The 19708-nt window shown below is 35.1% G+C and overlaps 1 protein-coding gene and 1 pseudogene across 6 annotated transcripts in view; both read right to left on the bottom strand.

Moving 5' to 3' along the window:
* Positions 1-278: 278 nt before the first annotated feature.
* LOC131055869 (uncharacterized) overlaps positions 279-19708 on the bottom strand; it is an 88508-nt gene continuing 69078 nt past the window's right edge. For 5 of the 6 annotated variants that reach the window (XM_057990188.2, XM_057990185.2, XM_057990187.2 and 2 more), the window contains 10 exons: positions 8857-8952; positions 8611-8685; positions 8463-8493; positions 8181-8263; positions 7651-7683; positions 6377-6455; positions 6204-6256; positions 1227-1287; positions 855-937; positions 279-665 (listed from right to left, as the gene is read on the bottom strand). In XM_057990188.2, the coding sequence (XP_057846171.1) occupies positions 573-665; positions 855-937; positions 1227-1287; positions 6204-6256; positions 6377-6455; positions 7651-7683; positions 8181-8263; positions 8463-8493; positions 8611-8685; positions 8857-8877 (612 nt within the window). In that variant the 5' untranslated portion in view covers positions 8878-8952 and the 3' untranslated portion in view covers positions 279-572. Of the gene's footprint in view, positions 666-854; positions 951-1226; positions 1288-6203; positions 6257-6376; positions 6456-7650; positions 7684-8180; positions 8264-8462; positions 8494-8610; positions 8686-8856; positions 8953-19708 lie in introns of those variants that run through there. The other variant, XM_057990189.2, reaches the window with a different exon arrangement.
* Positions 8960-19708, bottom strand: part of LOC131055868 (mitochondrial carnitine/acylcarnitine carrier-like protein) — a 36884-nt pseudogene continuing 26135 nt past the window's right edge.

Here is a 19708-nt window from a genome sequence, read left to right as displayed (position 1 = left end):
AATTGCCCTTTATACTCTTGATTAGCAATTGTAATATTCTGTATACTGGAATTCAACCGACCTATGTAATTTCTTTCATTCTCTCTCTTGTTCTTTTAGAGGGCTAATTCCAGATACAATCATATGGAATTCCCTACATTATCTTAAGCTTGTTATCTATGTGTTGTAAATACTGTATGCAACACCAGCCATCCAAGAAAATAGCAAACTGCAGTAAAGAACTTGGATTACAAGGGGCAACATGGCAAAACTGTATCAACCGAACATGATATACAATCTAAAGAGAAACATGTCAAATCACAACATGGTGCCATATATGAAAAGACAAACATTTGAGTTAAAATTACAGTAATCGTTCTAAGCCAGTTTGTAATATTTGTTAATTTCTAATAGCTAATACAACTCTCATCAAATTGCATAAGCAAGTTGTATACAGGAATTAAATGTGCAATTAATCTGCTTCTACATCATGCCTTGATATTTTTCCTCAATAATACATCACTGATATGTAATGAGTGTTACCCTAGTGTCCTTAAAAATCATTTTTATATCGATGATGAAAAAGATTTAGTTTATTTTTTTGATGACCCAAATCCCCCAAAGCCCATCATTGCTGCCACATCCTGATCACAGTCATCAAGATCTTCCTCTAAGGCTTTTTCTTTCTGTGTCAGATAAAAACAAGACACGATTTCAAAAGCATGTAGATTAATGCATCTCCAGAATAAAAGATTTGTGGACAATTTGGTTTGTTTAAGTACTTTCAAACAGGAAAATATGCAATAAACAGATAGAAACACGACTCTGTTCTTCACACACTAGCTTAATATAAAATACACGAGTTCCATACATACCTTCTTTTCCTTTTTCCTCTCCCTCCTCTGTCGTTTTCTTTCTTCCTCCTCTTGCTGCTGTTTCAGTATCCTATCATCCAAATCTGCAAATATTGGCTAATAGACCAGTTCAGAAAGATAAGGATGGGAAGAGCAATAAAAGATGCTGGAAAATGTATGGGTTCCCCTCTCCATATTTGCCAAACTCAAAATCCTAACCAAACATACAAAGCTTACAACATCTCAGTTTCCAAGTAACCGCAAATATAAGCATGATTCTCTGTATACAAAACAGTAATGAAGAAATATATGCCTCGTAAGAAAGATTCTGAAAGTATGTAGCACATGTGTGCTTATTTACATATTAGGTTTAAAATTTGTGTGAAAGTTCACCTTGTTCAGTAAAGCTGCTAACAACCTTCCTTTTCTTCAGAGATTCAAACCGTTGTTGGACCTGAGGAAGCAAAAGGTCCCTTAAAAAGTGAAATATTATGATATGCATGTACACTCAAAGGAAACAGAAAATTTGGAAGGAAGCAATAATAATTTACTACATAAAAGATACAAATTTCAAAAAATTGTAATAAAAAATTGATTGGGGAAACTTAGTTTGCTTCACTTGGTAAAATAAAATTATTTTCCTTCCCTGCAGCTAATAATCTATTAATGTCATCAAAAGGTACAATTACAGAACAATTGCAGTAGAGTAGAAAGAGAACCATCTGGGATGGTGCTTCTAAAGGCATTGAATTTTGTTTTGCACCCCTTCAAATTTATTTATCATAGAAGTCAAGAATTTGATGTCCTCTCAAATCACTTCAAAGAGACATCAAATACTGTGTTCTGAGACACCATAATTAAGCAGTGCTAATCCAATAGCAAATAAAGCCATATTTCAGTCAGTATGGGTTTGAAAATTGAAAACCTAGTTGATTCTACATCGTTTCCATGTGTCTTACAGTCCATGGTTACAAGACTAGCCAGGACTCATCGAAACAAGGCCCAAGAACTCACGACTTGGGTATTGGGTGAGTCTAGATGTTATACTCAACAAGGTCAACGGGAATCAAGAAAAAAAGGCACAGAACTTTGAAAATGCTTAAACATAAAAGCATGAAAGTCGAACATTTTTTGAAGGGTTTGGAGGACTTTTCGAGGATAGTTAAAAGTGATAAACTTAGGCCCTCACAAGGGACTCTGCCCTTCAAAACCATTGGTGGTACTACTCCCAATCCCTGCTCTAGTTTTGAAAAACAAAAAAATTGAAATCTTTTTGGGCCATGTTGAATGGAAGAGAATTTTTTTGTTTTTCGACTTCTTTCCAGTTAATTTTTTTATAATTAAATCACATTTGTACTTCTAGTTTGCTAAGTCGAACCCTACCCTAAGTAATGCTCCTAAGGCTGTAGCAGCATTTACAAGCATGTCTGAGATACGAGAGAATGACTCCACGCAAAACTAGTAATGCTGAGCTGAGGGATACAAGCTCCTTTTACCATAGTTCATGACTCAACGTAATTTTTGTTTTTGATGCCATGGATATCATAATTCATGAGTTTTTAACACTCTAAACACTTTAACAAAATTTATATATCTAATGATGTTGTTTCCTTAAATCCACTGTTATACTTATATGATCGATGTATACTTGTGTATGAGATCAAAGCAGCTTCTATTTGATTAGTTTATTGTGTCTTTAAAGTTCATTTATCAAAGGGTGCATGAAAGAAGTTTCAAAAAAACTTTATATTTGATGGTTTTTTCAATTTGCCACATCTTGGCCAAGCCTAGCTGCCAAGTCCAAGTCTTGTAACACTGGTCTTACCACTTGATTTAATTTTTGGGATGTCACCTTTGAGCTTTCCATAATATGTTATTTTAGAATTCTTGAAGGACTTACAAAATTGCTGTCCTTTTGGGTATGGTTTCCCTTCCCTAGTTGGGAAGCTTCCAAATTGCAAAATAAAAACTATCATATAATATGTTAGAAGTCCTATAAATCACTTCCAAGAGATATTGTTCACCATTTTCTAGAAGATAGCAATAGAGCTTTATATCTAATGACCAATAAAAACCATAAGTCAGTGGAACTAGGCTTCTGATACTAGATCTTTGATGTGTAGTTCACCTTGGTTTAAAATTTTAAATTGATTTATTTATACTTCCTTGAAAGATTTCACAGTTGCAGTCACTTAAGAGTGTCAATTTTGCTATCCTGCAAATGGAGGTTCAAAAGAGCACAATATTTCAGTCTAAGTTGGCCTAAGCTAAGGAACTAATGACCAAGTATGGTGCCAGTAGCAGAAGTATCCATCTAAAGGGCAGATAGCAGGTTCACACGGAACCTAGAGGAGGCTTCCTTTGAAATATTTTTTTGGCAGCTAGGGGCAAAGGCAAAGGGTTTGGAGATCAAATATCAGCAGAAGTCAAGAGAATCCTGTTAGGGCTCATGCTTAAAATAAGATTAAAGTTGCCCATAAATATTTTTAGTAAGCTATGAGCAAGAAAGAATGAGTCCTCTAGATGGACTGCCAAAGAATACTGCAGTTGTAGACTGTGTTGGAATGCTAAACACCAAAGCTGATATGAGCCTGGACTCTCGGTTCTGCAAGGCAGTGACTAATCCAATCAGAAGTTGGGAGAAGTAATGCAAAACCGTGGTACTACAATGTCCAGAAGCAACATGCAAATAAGTTGCAGTTGAGGTTGATTAAGGGCGAGATTCATCCTCTTGCATCAATTCAGATGTTAAGGCAAAGCATCAGTCCACTGTCGATTGCCTTGGAAGTTTTCAGCTCAGGCAGCTAGAGATTGCACATCGAATTGAAAATAAAATATGAATTCAAATTGACTAGAATTTTCACCTGAATTTTTCCCTCCTGATCGGGAACCTTTCACCTTGTTTTTAGTCCCATTGTACATCTCTTAATTTATAGTTTACCTACAGCTTTACTGTTACCAACAGCTCTAAAGGTCCTCTCCCTACCAGTCAAGTAGGAAAAAGTTGTGATAAGATACATAATCAGTTCTTTGACAAGATGGGAAGAAACACTGTTGTGTAATGATGATTAAACTCCAGGGTTATCAGTAAGCATCTTTGAGTTGGGAAATGGAAACCCCAAATCTCGGTTCTGATTGAGTATTTAGGATTTTATATAATCTTGATAGTTTGGAAACAATTGTCCTTTTCTTATTAGTCCAGTTGTAGCTGTTACTTTTGGAGTTACTAAGGCTGTCGGAAGGGAGGGCACTAAATTGAAGCCCCATTGGAACTATCAAAAAAATGATCAAAGATTCTTGAAAAAGTTGGGAGCTTGAAGGTTTATTCGAAGCAGTAGCACTAATAATGGCATTCTTCAATTGTAACTCCAACAACTACTATAGGCTAAAAGCTTAAGCCTGATGTCTTTTTAGGCTGTATGAGGCTGTTGGGAGGGACAGCCTTAAATTGAAGGCTCATTTGATCTATCAAAAAACATATTAAGGATTCTTGTAAAAGTTGGTAGCTTGAAGGTTTATTAGAAGCAGCCACAATGATAACCACATATTTAAATTGTAACTCCTACAGATACTATAGGTCAAAAACTTAAGCCTGCTGGCTTTTTAGGCTTTATGAGGCTGTTCAGATAGAGTTCCTTAACTTGAAGCCCCATTTATCTTCCAAAAAAAACGATCAAGGATTCTTGTACAAGTTGGGAGCTTGAAGGTTTATTAGAAGCAGCAGCACTAATAATCACATATTTCAATCGTAACTCCTTCAATAACTACTATAGGCCAAAAACTTAATCATGCTGGCTTTTTAGGCTAATAAGTAGCTAGCTAAAGACAATGTGGTTGAATGGACTTCAATAGCTACCCTTATGATGCCAGGCTGATTTGAAGTTTTAAAGTTACTCAAATACATCATTACACTTCATTTGAGGTTTTGAAATTGCTCAAATACATCATTACACTTCTTGTGCATAATGTATGCATAACTATCTTGGTCACCCTCAAGATTTATTAGGTAGTAACTTTTTAAGTTAACTTACAGCAAACCAAATCTCAATTCCAAGTCTTAACAGTGCAATTCAAATTTGTTAATATTCTTCTCAATAACAGATTCAAATCCTCTAGACCTTCTAGTCTTTTATTATTCTATTTCTAGCATCTTAAATAAATGTTGTCAGCAATTTTTAAATAATTCTTTTGTAAATAATCACACTGTTGGCAATGGCGCCCTTCAGATGAAACCCATTTGATCCATCAACAAATGGTCCAAGAAAATTTGATCAAATTAGATACCCAAAAGTTTATTGGAAGAAGCAGCACTAATAGCCATAAATTCTAATTCTTTCCTTCAACAACTGCTAGAAGGACAAAATAAGAAAGCTGGTTTTTCAGCAAATAAAGGAGCTAGCTAAGAAGAATATGATAAAATAAAAGTATTCAAGACGGTGATGTCCAGATAAATGTTTCAAAATTAAAACCTGGTGAAATAATCTTATAATTCTAATATAGGAGAATGGTATTCAACAGCTACCTTTCTACTACCAGAGCCATTGAGGTTTGCACGAGATTACTCAGAGATAATACATTCCTTGCACATAGTTTGAGCATCTCTAGTCTAGCCACCCTCAAGGGGTCTTGGGTCCCTAGACTTGACATGATATAGATGGTCAGCTAGAATGCAGATATTATAATTAATTATAGGTGATGAAAGTAAAAATTTCAACAGTAACACTTTCCTTACCTTTTGACTGAGATTTCTGAAATAATTTTTAAAAGCATGTCAACAGGCATTTCCATTTAATGTATCAACCCTGGAGATCATTTATGAATTATCTTTCCAAGACTCTCGGTTTGCATGCCACAAACTCTCATAGCACTGCATACTCTCTATTCACTAAGAACGTACAAGATTCCATTTACATAGATGGGCCCTTCAAATTAGAATGAAGAAACTATTTTATTAAGCTGTAATAAAACTCAAGGCTTTCTGTGATATTCAGATTTTTCTCTGTCCTCTTACATATGCTTCATTGTTGTCTAAGACGTCATACCTAGGTGGAGTAATGATGAGAGATCAATGGATAACAAGCATTCCAATGTCTAGACTCTAAGATGCAATATCTAGGTGAAGCAGTGATAAGAGGCCAATGGGAAAAAGAATTAAAATTGAGGACAATCAGCATTCTTACCTTCACATCAATCCTCAAAAAGGAGAATCATTACATTTATAATTTTAAAAAAGAAAGTGCTTTAACCTCATAAAACAATATTTATTTCCATATACATTTGAGAATAATATTTGTTAACTAGAACATGCGAAATAAATCATTTACCCATATTCAAATCCGCATGGGAATACCCTATGTTCTAAGTATTTACCTGTTCCAAAGATGCCCTTTCAACTCGCATCGACATACCCAATGCCCTTTGATCTGTTAAGAAAAAGATAAGGATCATTTCATTGTGCCATAATACTACAAAGTCGGACAAATGACAGCCCCCAAAATTTTGGAAATACTTTTATAAGATCTGATCAGAAATCTAAAACTTACGCTTTTTCCCATTTATGTGGTCCAAATAGTTTGCTGAATCTTTCACTACGCATTCACAAACACTGCAGTAATATCCAGCCTGAAATGAAAATGAAGTGCAAAGTAGTGAAATGTAAGATGCTCAACATATAAGATCCACTCAACAAAGATTGGGTAAAATTAGTGAATATCAACATTAACTGCAAAATTCGTCCTACTCTACAATAAGGAGGAAGCAACAAAAGCCTATGGGTAATGCATGGTTTACAAGTTGAGCAAAACTGTGGACAATGACACAGTAACCATAACTTCATAATTACAACATCAGATGTCATGGAAAGGTTCCTACACTTTATTTCATCTTTCCACCAGGTTTCAAATCAGAATTCCATTGACCACTCCAAACCATAGTGGAACAATCCTGACCAGTATGTGTTAATGGTGGCATAACTTTTTCATATGATGTCAAAATTAGATGATGCAAAATGGAGATGAAACTAGGCTCAGAGGAGCATCTATCCTCCATGTAGAATTCTCCAGTTTATCAGTTTTACTCCTTAAAAGGCAAAGTACAGTCTACTGTATTTCCACAGTAAGTTGATCAAATGAGCTCCAAATAAGACAAAATTAAAATTAGAGCATCTTGCCATATATTTCCACTTGTCCTGCCATGCTCCATGTATACTTTTCCTCTTTGCTTATGGTGGCATTTCCCAATCTATGTTTAACACCACGTATATCAGTGATATTGGTGAATTTAATCAACGTTTTTCCATTACATTGTTGTTTCTTTAAGTTTTTGCAATATTATTCATGAATAGTTTAAAATTATAATTCATTCTAACTCACTTCAAGCAAGTTTTCAGAAATAACCTGCATAGTTTTAATGTTGGAGTCAAGTATAAATAGTTTCAGGTCCAAATTGAGCATCAACTCATTTCAGGCAGATAGATCGCAAAATCTAAATTTGTAGTCAACACTTGAATAAATTATAAGACTCAAGCTTGGCATCCAATTTACTATACTCAAGAAAGAATGCAAACAATCTCTTCAAGAAATTACATATTGAGAAGAGAATTTTAGTTATTCTACAACATATGACTTTCAGCATGAATATCTCATTCGGAACCCAACCAGATCAAGCTTAGAGATTTAGGATTAGCCAAAAACAATGAATGTCAAAAGTGTACTTCATGAATCAGGAATATTCCAGTAGAACAAATAGAACTTTATATTGTAAATATTATAATTCCTTAAACTCTTCCAGGGATGAACAAAGAAAAAAAAATACACACCTGCTGGCTTAAAGGGGCAACTGGAGTGACAACCTGCGTAGAAAAAAACATGGTCAATATTTTGCAAGCAGGAAAGAATTTAACTAAATAAGTCAAATCTGGCCAACAAGGCATTGCACATAAACAGTTCATGCACATTAAAACCACAAACAAAATTATGTAAGATTAAAAGGCAACACCAAAAAATTGAACAGATCAAAAGAGTGGCAAGGACATGTATACCCTAGATGATAATCTGCCTGTAATTGAAAGGCATGTACAAAGAGAGCTCAAACACAAGAAAACGCAAGGTAATAGAGTTGCACATTATGCTGTGGTGAAGTGCAGACAACCACAACCAGCACCCTTGGCATACACGGATAGAAGTGGCCTAACAAGAAAACTAAAAAAATGAAAAGAGAGATTGCTGCCATCACAACTAAAACATTAAACTAAGACCAACTTTATAGTCTCAACATTTCAAATGGTTTCTATGCAGAAAAATAAATTTGGCTACAAAGTTGCACTTTATCCATGGATTAATGATTTACCTGTGTTTTACCTAAGCGAGAAACTAGATCAACTTCATAATCTCTATGCTTCAACGGTTTTCTTTGCACAGCAGGAACTTTGGCTGCAAAAGAACAATTTATTCATGGATTAATTTGTTGAAAACAGTCCATATACCATATGCAAACCATAAGAAATAGCAATGTCATTTATGCAAGTTATGTTAGTATTTTATTTTAAGAAATAAGAAATTTGAAGAAAAATTGGGAATGGGAAGGAAACATGGAATCATTTTGTAGTTAATCGCTTATTCAAATAAAGACCTTTAGCTTTGAAATTTCCATCTTCCTCCTCCTGCACACCAGTTTTACAACTGTGTTATAAATCAATCACAAACATTAAAAAAGCCTTTAAATAAAAATTAATATCACACATCCATATTTTGAAAGGGAATAATGAATACAAACATACTTCTCGTTTGCGTGCACGCTCAAGGTACTCATCTCGGTCCCATTTCCTTCGAAATGTATTATCGACTCCATTGACCTGTAAATATCAATACAACAAGTAAAAATTTGAAACAGATCATTAGACCAAGGATATGTAGGTATGCTACCTACTGATAAACAACCACAACTTGCATAAGTAAAGATTAAAGAGTCTCCAGTATTTAGAAAAAGATGAAACAAATAACTTTCCACCATTTGTCACACTTACTTTACTGCTAGGTTGAGCCATAAGTTGGAACTAGTATGCACAAAATTCACGTTGCCAAAGAAAGCCCACCACTTCACACTCACAATAACGAGGAAACTGCAAAAAACAACATATGACAGATCATACAATCTTGCATGTAGTATTCAAAATACTGTATTTAAGAACTTCAACTAGACACAAGCCACCAACATATATCTGAGTGTCATTAACATAATTAACCACTGCATGACACTCATTCCTCACATGTGATTCCAATGTTTATCAGAGAGAATCTTAAAATTTAAGAAAATTTACTATTACAAAGAAAATGCAAATAGAGTATCAAAGGTAAAGTGAGAACTTCCCAAAGAATCTTAAGTGACAACCAGCAAGTGCAGAAAATAAGTGAAATTTCAATAGTCAATTTTATAAACAAGAATATTGTTTAGTTATCACTGGAAATTTTTTAATGCAAATTAGAATCTTACAATGCAATTTGAATTATAAATGAACAAGGGAAAAACTATTCCCTCGCATGTGATTCTCCTTGCAATAGTGATTAATCTATATCATCATATACAAGGTCAAATGCATCACAGTGCACTCTGTTGGCACCCTCAAAATTTCTCAAATTTTGGGAGCCTCAATTGAATAAATCAAAAAATTGTGCTTAGGTAAAAAATTTATCCCCTTGACTGGCATGTTCTTTTTCAGAAGTGACCTTTTATGCCGGTTACTCATCACTTATGTTATGAATTTATGGGCTCCTCTTCGTTCAAAAACTGGCCCCCTTGTGAGATCCTAAGTGAATTGTTGCCAGTCAATTGGTCTCTCACCGCAGCCTACTCTCATTCCAACATGCTTAAAAAAAAATGTGCAGCGTCACAATTCTTGTCTTGCAGTCAGAACTGTGCTCTATATGTTTCACTTGCTTTCCCACAATGCTTTTTACCTTCCTTAGCATTGTTGTGCAGGCATGCAGGAAATGCGAACGAACAATGTGGTGATCCCGTAATCCTGCAAACTACCCGCCTGTTCTCAAGAGTACTTCACAGGTAGCCGGGAAAGGAGATAAAGGAAGCGGCCAGAGGAAGATGTGGCCCTGCGTTACCGCGATGATGGTGTAAGGTGAGCTGAATCCTTCGCGGGTTGACAAAGCTAGTAGAGATGAAGTCCGAGATGGTCCCCACTAAGGGACGTGTCACTTGTAAGGGTTGCAGGCAAGGTCAGTTTTGAATGTCCTGTCTTGTCTAAAGGGTCACAATGAATTAATGAATGCCATATAGTGCTATATGGACAAAAAAGTACTGATGTGGATCAGTTGTGGGTGGAATGACAGATGGAATTTGGTATGTAGTAAGTTCCCAGTTAAGAGGTTCAAATAACCAGGGCGAGCCTGAATTATTAGCCATGTCGTCAAAATTTGCAAGAATGCCCCAAAAAATTGCGCAAGGGGTATGATAGCCACTGGGCTGCGAACAAATGTCCGAAGATCAAGATCATTATGAGAAGTTCACACAAGTCTCCTGATGCAGAAAACAGAAAAGGTTGATTTACATAAATCAACACATATGTAGATCAGATCGAGTGTGTGAACTTGACAGCTGGCCTTCACCACTTAAGTGCTTCAGACAATGTGTTCAACCAAAATAGCATGACAATATTATATATTCAGAACCAACATTACCTAATTGCACTCAAGAGAAAGCAAGATGAAGTCTATGGATGATACAATCATGTCTTGGCCCAAAAGAACATACATGAGATGGACTGTGTTGCAGACAATATGCAAAACTCCTGAAGAAGTATTTACCAAGAACTTGTTGTGTAGCCGAAGGGATATCGAAAATGCACATGGTTGCCAGAGAGGAACAAGAAGCTCAAAGTGCACTTGCAAGACTACTTTGCAGCTTGCAAATAATTCCGATCTTCCTGGCAGCCAAATTTTCCCTTTGGAAGTAGAGAGTTGTGGAGACAACGAAGGATGAAGACACAAGAGATGCGGTTTTGAAGCCCAGCGATTCTGCTCATTGGAAATTCTCAAAGGTCTCCCTTACCAGGATGAGTAACGGGAATTACTCATTTTGGCTTTCTCTGCATCTATAACCACCCATGGTCGGTGGTGATTCGGCTCACAAAATGGTTAGCTCCCATGCAAGCACTCTAATCTAGGCATGAAGGTTTTCATGCATAACCGTCTAAGCGGTTACACAATAGGACAAAGCAGAGGCAACCAGCTCCATTAGGTCACATTTTTGTAAATGGGCTAATTAGGTAAAAGAAGTTGGACGCATGTAAACAGCCTGAAGCTTTTAGGCATTCCTTGCTGTTATAAAAGGAATACCAAAGCTGTAAAACGGGATTCGGAAAATGTTGTTTTTATTTCTTTGTATCATCCTCCAATCTTGTAATTTGCTTGCAAAATAAGGCCCATGCCTTAATCCATTGATTTGGTAGGTTGTGTGTGCAAACAAGACTGACATGGGTAGAAATAAATTGATTCAAAAATGGGCTCACAAGTGAATTTCGGGTTCTGGAAGGCTGACTACAAGTGAAGACACAACTTGCAATTAGGTTTTAAAATTCCGACTACAAGTAGACTTTAAATGGGAAAAATGAATGAAGGTGTGAAATGAATGGATGAAATGATGATGGAAGGAATTACTTGAATGATCATGTACAGGTATGGAAAGGAACATTTTCAGCTTGGCAACTTGGAAAATGGGAAAAACTCAACTTGTAATCAGATTTATAAAACTCGATTTTAGAGCAAATGAGCTTCATTTTAGCAATTCTTCAACATTTGTAAATTTTGTAAAAAGAAGATTAACTCTTTTTACCAAAGGGGGAAGGTCACCATTACCATGGTTACTTGTAATCGGGTTTTGAAAACTCCAATACAAGTAAATAGGAAAAATGAAAGAGGGGCAAATCTTGCACATTTACAACTGGCATTCAAAGAACTTATCCATTTGGGAGGATTACTTAGAAACTCGAATTCTTGCTTAGTCAAATACCCTAGATCAAAGAAAATGGACTTGAAAGAAACTGAAATGTTCTATAAATAGACATGCTAAAAACCCTTGGCAGCCAGAAACAAATTTTGATTCAACCTCCTTCAAAAACAACATCCAAGGAGGAGAAAGAACGGGTCAATACGCCTAGAAAACCCATGTATGGAAGCAAAGAGATGAATTTCTTATGTTAGGAGACCAAAAACGCCTCCATACATGCTGCAAAAACGGATTGAAAGGAGGCAAAAACGTGGCAAATGAACAAAAAAGTGCCTTCCATCTGGCAAAAAACGTGGCCCAAAATGCAACAAAAACGCTTCAAAGATGACATGTCTCCCTCATTTCATGGATTCTCCCACAAAAATCGGATTTAAACTCTTCCAAAATTGATCTCCTTGGAGGGAAAGGCAGGTCGGGTTCTTGGCAAGAAACTACAAGTGAAAATGCTTTGCAAAAGATATGTAATCGGGTTTTAAAAACCCTTCTACAAGTTTTGAATCTTTCACTTTTCATCACTTAAGCGAATTCGGGTTTGTGAGAGGAAAGAACAAAAAGACATGTCAGAATAACTTGTAATAGGGAAATAAAATCCCCTTTACAAGTTTAAAATGACTTTGACAAAAAGACTTTTAATAGGGAAATAAAATCCCTTTTAAAAGTTTTAAAATTAAAACAACTTAAAGGGCATAAAACATGTAATAGATGTAATAGGAATATAAAATCCCTATTACATCTAAAAATCACTCAAGTAGGAACTTTTATAAGAAATTACAAGATCTTCTTAAACTCATAATTTTAAATTCACTTGTAATTTGTCTAAAAGTTCCTACAAACAACTTAAAAGACAAAAAGGGAGAAAGAAAATAAAAAGCAAGGGGGAAATAAAAAGTAAGTTACAAGTTTACAATAAAGTGCACTTGTAATTGTTTTAAAATTTCCCTACAACACAAAAATAGAAAACTCCTAACCTGCAATGGAAGGAAAATTTCCCACCTGTAGTCAGGAAGAAAAAACTCGAAATTGAAGGAAAGACATAGCAAATGAACTCAAAACGTGATGAAATTTGAAATGCGGATCGAGGATGAACCGAAGATCAGTACAATTTAATCAAAAGCAAAAATTTGGCCTAAGGAAGTGTGCCTTAATAGTAAAATCTTCAACCTGCAGTGATTGCTTTGAAACCCGAAATTGCACAAAAGCTAGGAAAATGATGACCAAAACTCACCAAAACATGGACAATGAAGGAAAAGACACCCCCAAATGATTTGACACTAACAAATGTGAGTTTTGCACCTCATAAAACATGTCTTGGAGACAAAAACAACACATTTTAAGCAAAAAATTGTAGGGGTTGTCACATTTTTGAAAATCCAAAAATGAGGACAACAAAAAGTTAAAATTTATTGTCAACTAATTCACCCCCCCTCTTAGTTGCCCGAATATTCAAGAACCCTTAAATGTGGTCAATCAAGAGTTATAGAGAACACAAATAGATGAATGGGATGAAGTAAAGAGATAGATGAATGTGATACAGATGAAGAGATATATTAGTTTGACGAAGTTGTTGAGTTTTGGTACCCCAGAGAAGAGGAAGGCATTGAAAATTATAATACAAAAAGAGAAGATTTGGAAGACTGTAATGATAATAAATACAACCAATCACAAGAGGAGGCCCAAAATATTGTAGTAACAGAAGCAATCCACCTTCGAGAGAAAGTTGCAATAGAGACAAAGATCATTAGGAGCTCCATATGTGATGAAGACTTAATGTTTTAATAGAATAGTTGTTAGAAACAACTAGAAGAATGTTTAGAGAATCCCATTAGTGATGAAAAAGGAGTAGAAGATCAACACTTTTGTATGGATGGAATAAGGATGATTGAGGGAGAGAGTAGAGATATGTTCAATTATTGTATAAACGACAATGTCCAAAAAGATTTGGCTTGTGAAGTACATCACATTCAGCTAAGAAATGAAGTCCACCTTATAAAATATGAAATAGAAACCAAACATAAATGTCATAATGTTGGTAAGGAGAAAGTATTTATGGGAAATTTTTATTCCCTTAACCTCAATTTTATTTTTAATGATTTATGTGCAAGTTTAATAGGAGCTGGTAGGAGTGATACACATAACAATGATGATTTTTAGTGGAGGACTACTAAGATTTCAAGGGGTTGGGAAAAGAGAAAAGGAACAAATCAACAAAAGAGGAGGATCTTTGTCCTAACAAGAGGTTGGAAGCAAAAGAAGAAGAAAATATGATGATTTACAAAAATATCTAATTTGGTGGAAGGGAACATCATCGCTTGATTTGTCAAGTCAGAAGGATAATATTTTATAATAGTAATCTCTTGAAGTTCTCTAATTCAAACTCTTTTGAACCAAGAGGCTCCAAATTTTAAAGATTCTTACAATTCATGGATCGGTAAAGCTAATTTGATGAAGTGCAATTGACTAGAACTAGGAGGTTCAACTTTTTCATAGAGAGAGGGAGGATGATGCAAAGCATGCAATTTAATTTTCTTTATCCACATTCTAGTTGTGGAGTTAAGGAATTAGCCTTGTGGAGTTAAGGAATTAGCCATGTTTGGGTTTTCTTTTCTTTACCTATTGTTTCTATTTTGTCAATAACTTTTTGATTTGTAACCATCATTTTTGGTCTTGGAGTGTTTTTAGGTTGGGAGTGATGAGCTATTTTTGGGAATAGTTTTTTGTTTAAATTGGTGGGGTTGAGTTTAAAGAAAGATATCAGTAGAAGTAAAGCAAAATAGAGGTGCATGTTAAGTATATTAGGGAAATTATTTTTTGAGTTATATTTGGGTAGATTTTTTCAGATGTATCTTTTAATTGTATGAGGAAATAAGAATGGTACATTTATTAGTAATTAGGAAGTGATGAATTTAATTTATTCTAGTTGTTTTTCTATTTTGAGTTATTGTTAATTTTTTTGTAGATTATTTCTTCATTTCCTTGGTTTGAGCTACATCAGGATCACATTAGTAAACTTATCTAGTGGAATAAATATAAACAGTCTTTGAGGAGTTTTGAATATAATAAAATAAGTATGTTTAAGTGATAGTTTACATCTTGAGTTAGTGTGTGCACTAAAATAGCCAAATCATATGTTAGAATCATGCACCCCAAATATCAACTCAAACTAACATAAAATTAGAGTGAAAAACTGTGAAACAGTATAAAGCTTTATACTTTTTGAATAATGTTTTTGATATTAAAAGCAACCAAAACAAGGGGGCTGACCCAAGGTACAGATAAAAGAAAAACAGTGGCAAGCCAACTGTCAGCCCCCTAAACTTTCCTCGCTCAAAAACTTTTTGAATAATGTTACTTGTGCACTTACCTTTAATTTATATGCAAGGAAGAATTTTTTAGTAAGGTAGTGGTCCCATGGAGGGAGCTTCCCACAACATTTCAAAGGGTGCAATAGAACTTTTAAGAATTTTCACAAATAGGTGGTCACATTAATTTTATGCAACATGTGAATATAAAACTATAAGCTCTGAAATATTTCGAAATTAACAAACTCATGATTTTTTGAAGGAACAATGCACGCTTCAAAAAAATGATTGCAATAGAAAAATTATTCCTAAATTTATTTGTAGAAAGCTAAAAATTATAAATGAAGACACATGACAACAAAATCTCATAAACCAATAAAAAAAAACGAAAAAACAAAGGGCCATGGGACCGCTTCCTAAGTAATTGAAACAATAAATGGCAAACAAAATCACAGAGAAGGGAATAAATTAGAGATTGGAAAAGAACATAAGAATAATTGGTTGAAGCTATAAAGAATAATGAGATCGATTTACACCAGACGAGCTGCATTCTTAATAGGAGGAGGCGGTCAAGCACGAGGCTCAGACAAATTATTGGTGGCGAAGGAAGGAAAAGATCGGATCTTGTTCTTCTATTTTCCAAATCTGGGTATGTTATAAAATTCCAGATTAGTGAGAATTATTTGAAGAAAGATATTTTATTCTATCTGAGCTCCATGTCCTGGAGGCACACTTTTGAAGATTGGTTGAAAAAAAACAAAAACCTTTAAATTGTTCTTACTTCTTTCAGTAGAATGATTAGGGCTGAAGCACATTTGCTAACATCCCCCGCTATCTAAAAGAAAATGGGAAAATGGGTTCTGTAACTGTGAAAACTCACAATTTAAAGAAATGCGTTGAGTGGCCGAATTTGAATTCAAGAAATTAAATCACGTTCAATGAGCCAATATGGTTAGTAATTTGCAATCACAGAGTCTCAGATACCTGTTGGAAATCTAGGATACTTTTCTGTATACACACCATATTTGCATTACCTCATATGAACTTAAGGGTTTTAATTCTCTCAATGTCGTCGTCTAACAATTTCTAGCAATCCTGAAAATTATACTTAAAAATTTGTTAGCTGTCTGTGTGATTCAATTTGTCCAGGGCAGTTGTCAACATGCTTTTTCTCTAAACAAAACGATCATCTTAAAAAAATTGTCCTGGATGGTTATCCATGAAAATTAGATCAACTAAAGCACAAGCCGGGGTGGCAGGGGAACTAATAGAGAAGGGGACTGTTAATTGTTCATCCTAGTGTAGTATTCAGTTTCCCAGTGGCCTCCAAACTTGTGAGGAAACCAATAGATAAGTTGGCAGAAGCTGTAGTGATATTAGAAAAACTAGAAGTAATCATGGTTCTCGAGGAATAGAATGTTATAAATCCCATGATGATATTTTGAAAAAAAATACCGAATGGAAGAATTGAAGAAGAATCTCAAAGGATGGCAATCGTTTAAACATAAGACATTTTTTTCAAGCAGTCCTAATTTTGAATTTCGTCCCAATTCACATGCTATTCTCCTTTCATCTACTGTTCTTAGAATTTTAGGGTTGCTTCTAGGCTTCCCCTTTCTTAGAATTTTATCATACAACAATCTTTTCAAACTAAATATTATGGTTGAAAGACGTCAGACAAAAAGATGGCTGTAACGAGAGCAATATGGAGCCGATGGATGAGAACAAGACAGACTTTGCTCTTCGTGTATCCAACTTGAAACTTTATCGGCACAATTTCTACCAATGAAGACTGGAGGTGGGGCATCATTTGACCTATCCAAGACATAATTTAGAGTTGAGGATGAATATTTGGTTTTTGGAAAAAAAGCTAGGGCACAGGGAAGAAATCTCAAATCCTTGAGAGATACAAACAAATGAGGGAAAATTAATTTTAATCATTGACATAAAATTGACATACAGAATGATGCATTTACAGTGAACAATACAGAGCTGTCGGATGAGCACATGACATGCTCTGCTCTTCCTATAGCCACTCGGTACGTAATTAATAGAGTCTCTTCCAAAACCATGGTTTCTTGACAGAGTAGCTGGATGTGCCTCTGCCCCTCCCTGGGCACGCATATCCCCATATCCAATACAGATATGGAAATGATACAGCGTAGTTACACATCGCATACTGTGTGATTTGAGCAATTATTTGTCTATATTGCTTTTAAAGTAATGAAAATCTCTTCTAATAACTTAGAAAATTGTATTAAATATATGTTTGTGTTTTTTATGAATGTCATATCCAGCTGTATGCATAATGGGATCTTCAAAAACGGCCATATCTGTATCTGTACCCAACTTTGTTCATTGACTAATATTAAAATTTCGTCTTCTTCTAATATTTATTATTACTGTTTAAGGAGAAATCGTAGGTCGCAAGAGAGGGAAGCTATCATTGCAGGACTGATGCTATGTATAGTTGAGGATCTATATTTAAATTTTTAATTGTTTAATGAAGATAAAATAGGGCACAAGGGAAAAGTTAATATCTCTGGGTGGATGAAACAAATATTACTATAAAATTGAATTTCTGTTTTCATTACTTTGTACACTATACATGGTTAGTATCTCCAGGTTCCAGATGCTACACCATAAATATTTTGACATTCATTGTGATGTATGATATGAACATGAATCTGAAAATGTTAATTACAGCCAGACCACACCTATGGACCAAAATATTGAAAATAGAAGTGGTCTTGGTTGAAAGTATGGCAATTGTTGAAATAGTAAGATATCTGTCTCAAGCAGTATTAATTTTGATTTCCATAATCTGCTGTGTTCCATGGGGACGTGTCCCCACAAATTTCTCCTCTCCCTGTCCGCACTGGCAAAGGGAATATGCCATGAACTCTGCAACTTTCCTTTGGCACTACAAATTTGACACCTTCCACTAGATAAGTAGCCAGGAGTTTCCCTTTGCTTTTCATCAGTTTTGTTTGAATATGTGGAATCTCATTTCTAGTTTTCTACACCTTTCTGATTTTCTTTCCTTTTTCTTTTCTCCATTTCAACTAATATCTGCAAACCATATTAAAATAATAATGGTCAGTTGCGTTATATTGCTTGTGGTTTGTGGTATCTGTTGAAAATTGAGTAGACTTTGGATAAACGTTTCTGTGTTTCCTTATCTTATTGTTATCATTTCAGAGATTAGTTTAATGAGACTGCTCTTATTATAATTTTACTTGTACAAAGATTTACAAGGAGGTCTTATGCACCAAACTGTGTTGTCTTGCTTGTCCGTAACTCGAAAAACTACTTTTACCTTTGCCTTATGTAAATTGTAAATTATGTAAATAATACTTATGATAGTGTGTGTGCAATGCATGTGTGTATGCAGTTATATTAATGATAGATACTTTATCCTTTAAACTAAATGCTACCATTGAAAATGAGCAGACAAAAATATGGCTTTAACAAGAGTAATTCGCGTAGCCAATTTGGAACTTAATTGACACAGTTACTAGTAATAAAAATGGCAGTTCGGGGATTGTCAAACCTATGATCAATATTTATTGCTTGAAGGAAAAACTAGGGAACAAAATAGAAATTTACAAACTAGCATAAATTGATATTTGTCATTGACATTAAATTGACAAACAGAAATTGCATTTATAATGAACAATTCAGAGATGAAGGATGAGCACATGGGAGACTCTGCTCTTCTCGTATCCACTTTGAACTTAATTGGTAGGGTTTCAACCAATCAAAGCTGCAGCCCATGGATTACAACTCTCTTATGGCCTGGTTAAATATTCTATCATCCCAAACTTGACCTTGTAATCTCATAAGCAAGGAAACATGCAGCATTGGCAGGAACACTTCTAGCCATGGCAGGCCCAAAGCCTTTGTACAAACCTTTGATCCCTTCAGAAGCAACAATTTTCTTGAATGCATCAATTGAGCCAGAGTACTTTGGCTGGTGGTAATTATCAACCTGGATAACACTCTTCACAACATCAGTTGGATATACAGCCAACCAGAAAGCAGCACCAGCAAGCCCACCTGAAGTAAGAAGAGCACCTTGGCTCAATCGAGAAGTATCCCGTCCTCCAGCCAAATACTGCTTTAGTGCCTCATATACACCAAACATAACTGCATTTCCAGGCACTTCCCGTGCCAAAGTAGGGGTGAGACCCTTAAATAGTCCTAGAATCCCTCCCTCAGACTTTAAAACATGTTTGGCTACACTGATTGGTCCATTGTATTTGATGGAGGGTGCTACTGCTGTGGATGATGCACCTGTTTTATGGGAATTTGGAAGGACTCAAAATAAATATTATATGTTAATCTTTAAGGGAAAACAATTGATTCACCAATAATATATTATTGAGTGCATTAACAAGGTTCAAATGATGTACAGATGCATTGCACTGAACTGTTGAGGTTTAACTATGCAATGGGAGGTTTATTCCAATGTGTTTGAACTTTGAAATAAATCTCAACCTTTCAAAGCACCATGCTGCATGCTGAACGGTGTACATTTATTTCCCATTGTATAAAGCA

This window comes from Cryptomeria japonica, chromosome 11, assembly GCF_030272615.1.
Source record: "Cryptomeria japonica chromosome 11, Sugi_1.0, whole genome shotgun sequence".
NCBI lineage: Eukaryota > Viridiplantae > Streptophyta > Pinopsida > Cupressales > Cupressaceae > Cryptomeria > Cryptomeria japonica.
Note: the sequence above shows the minus strand (reverse complement) of the source record. Positions and strands in the feature narration are given on the sequence as shown.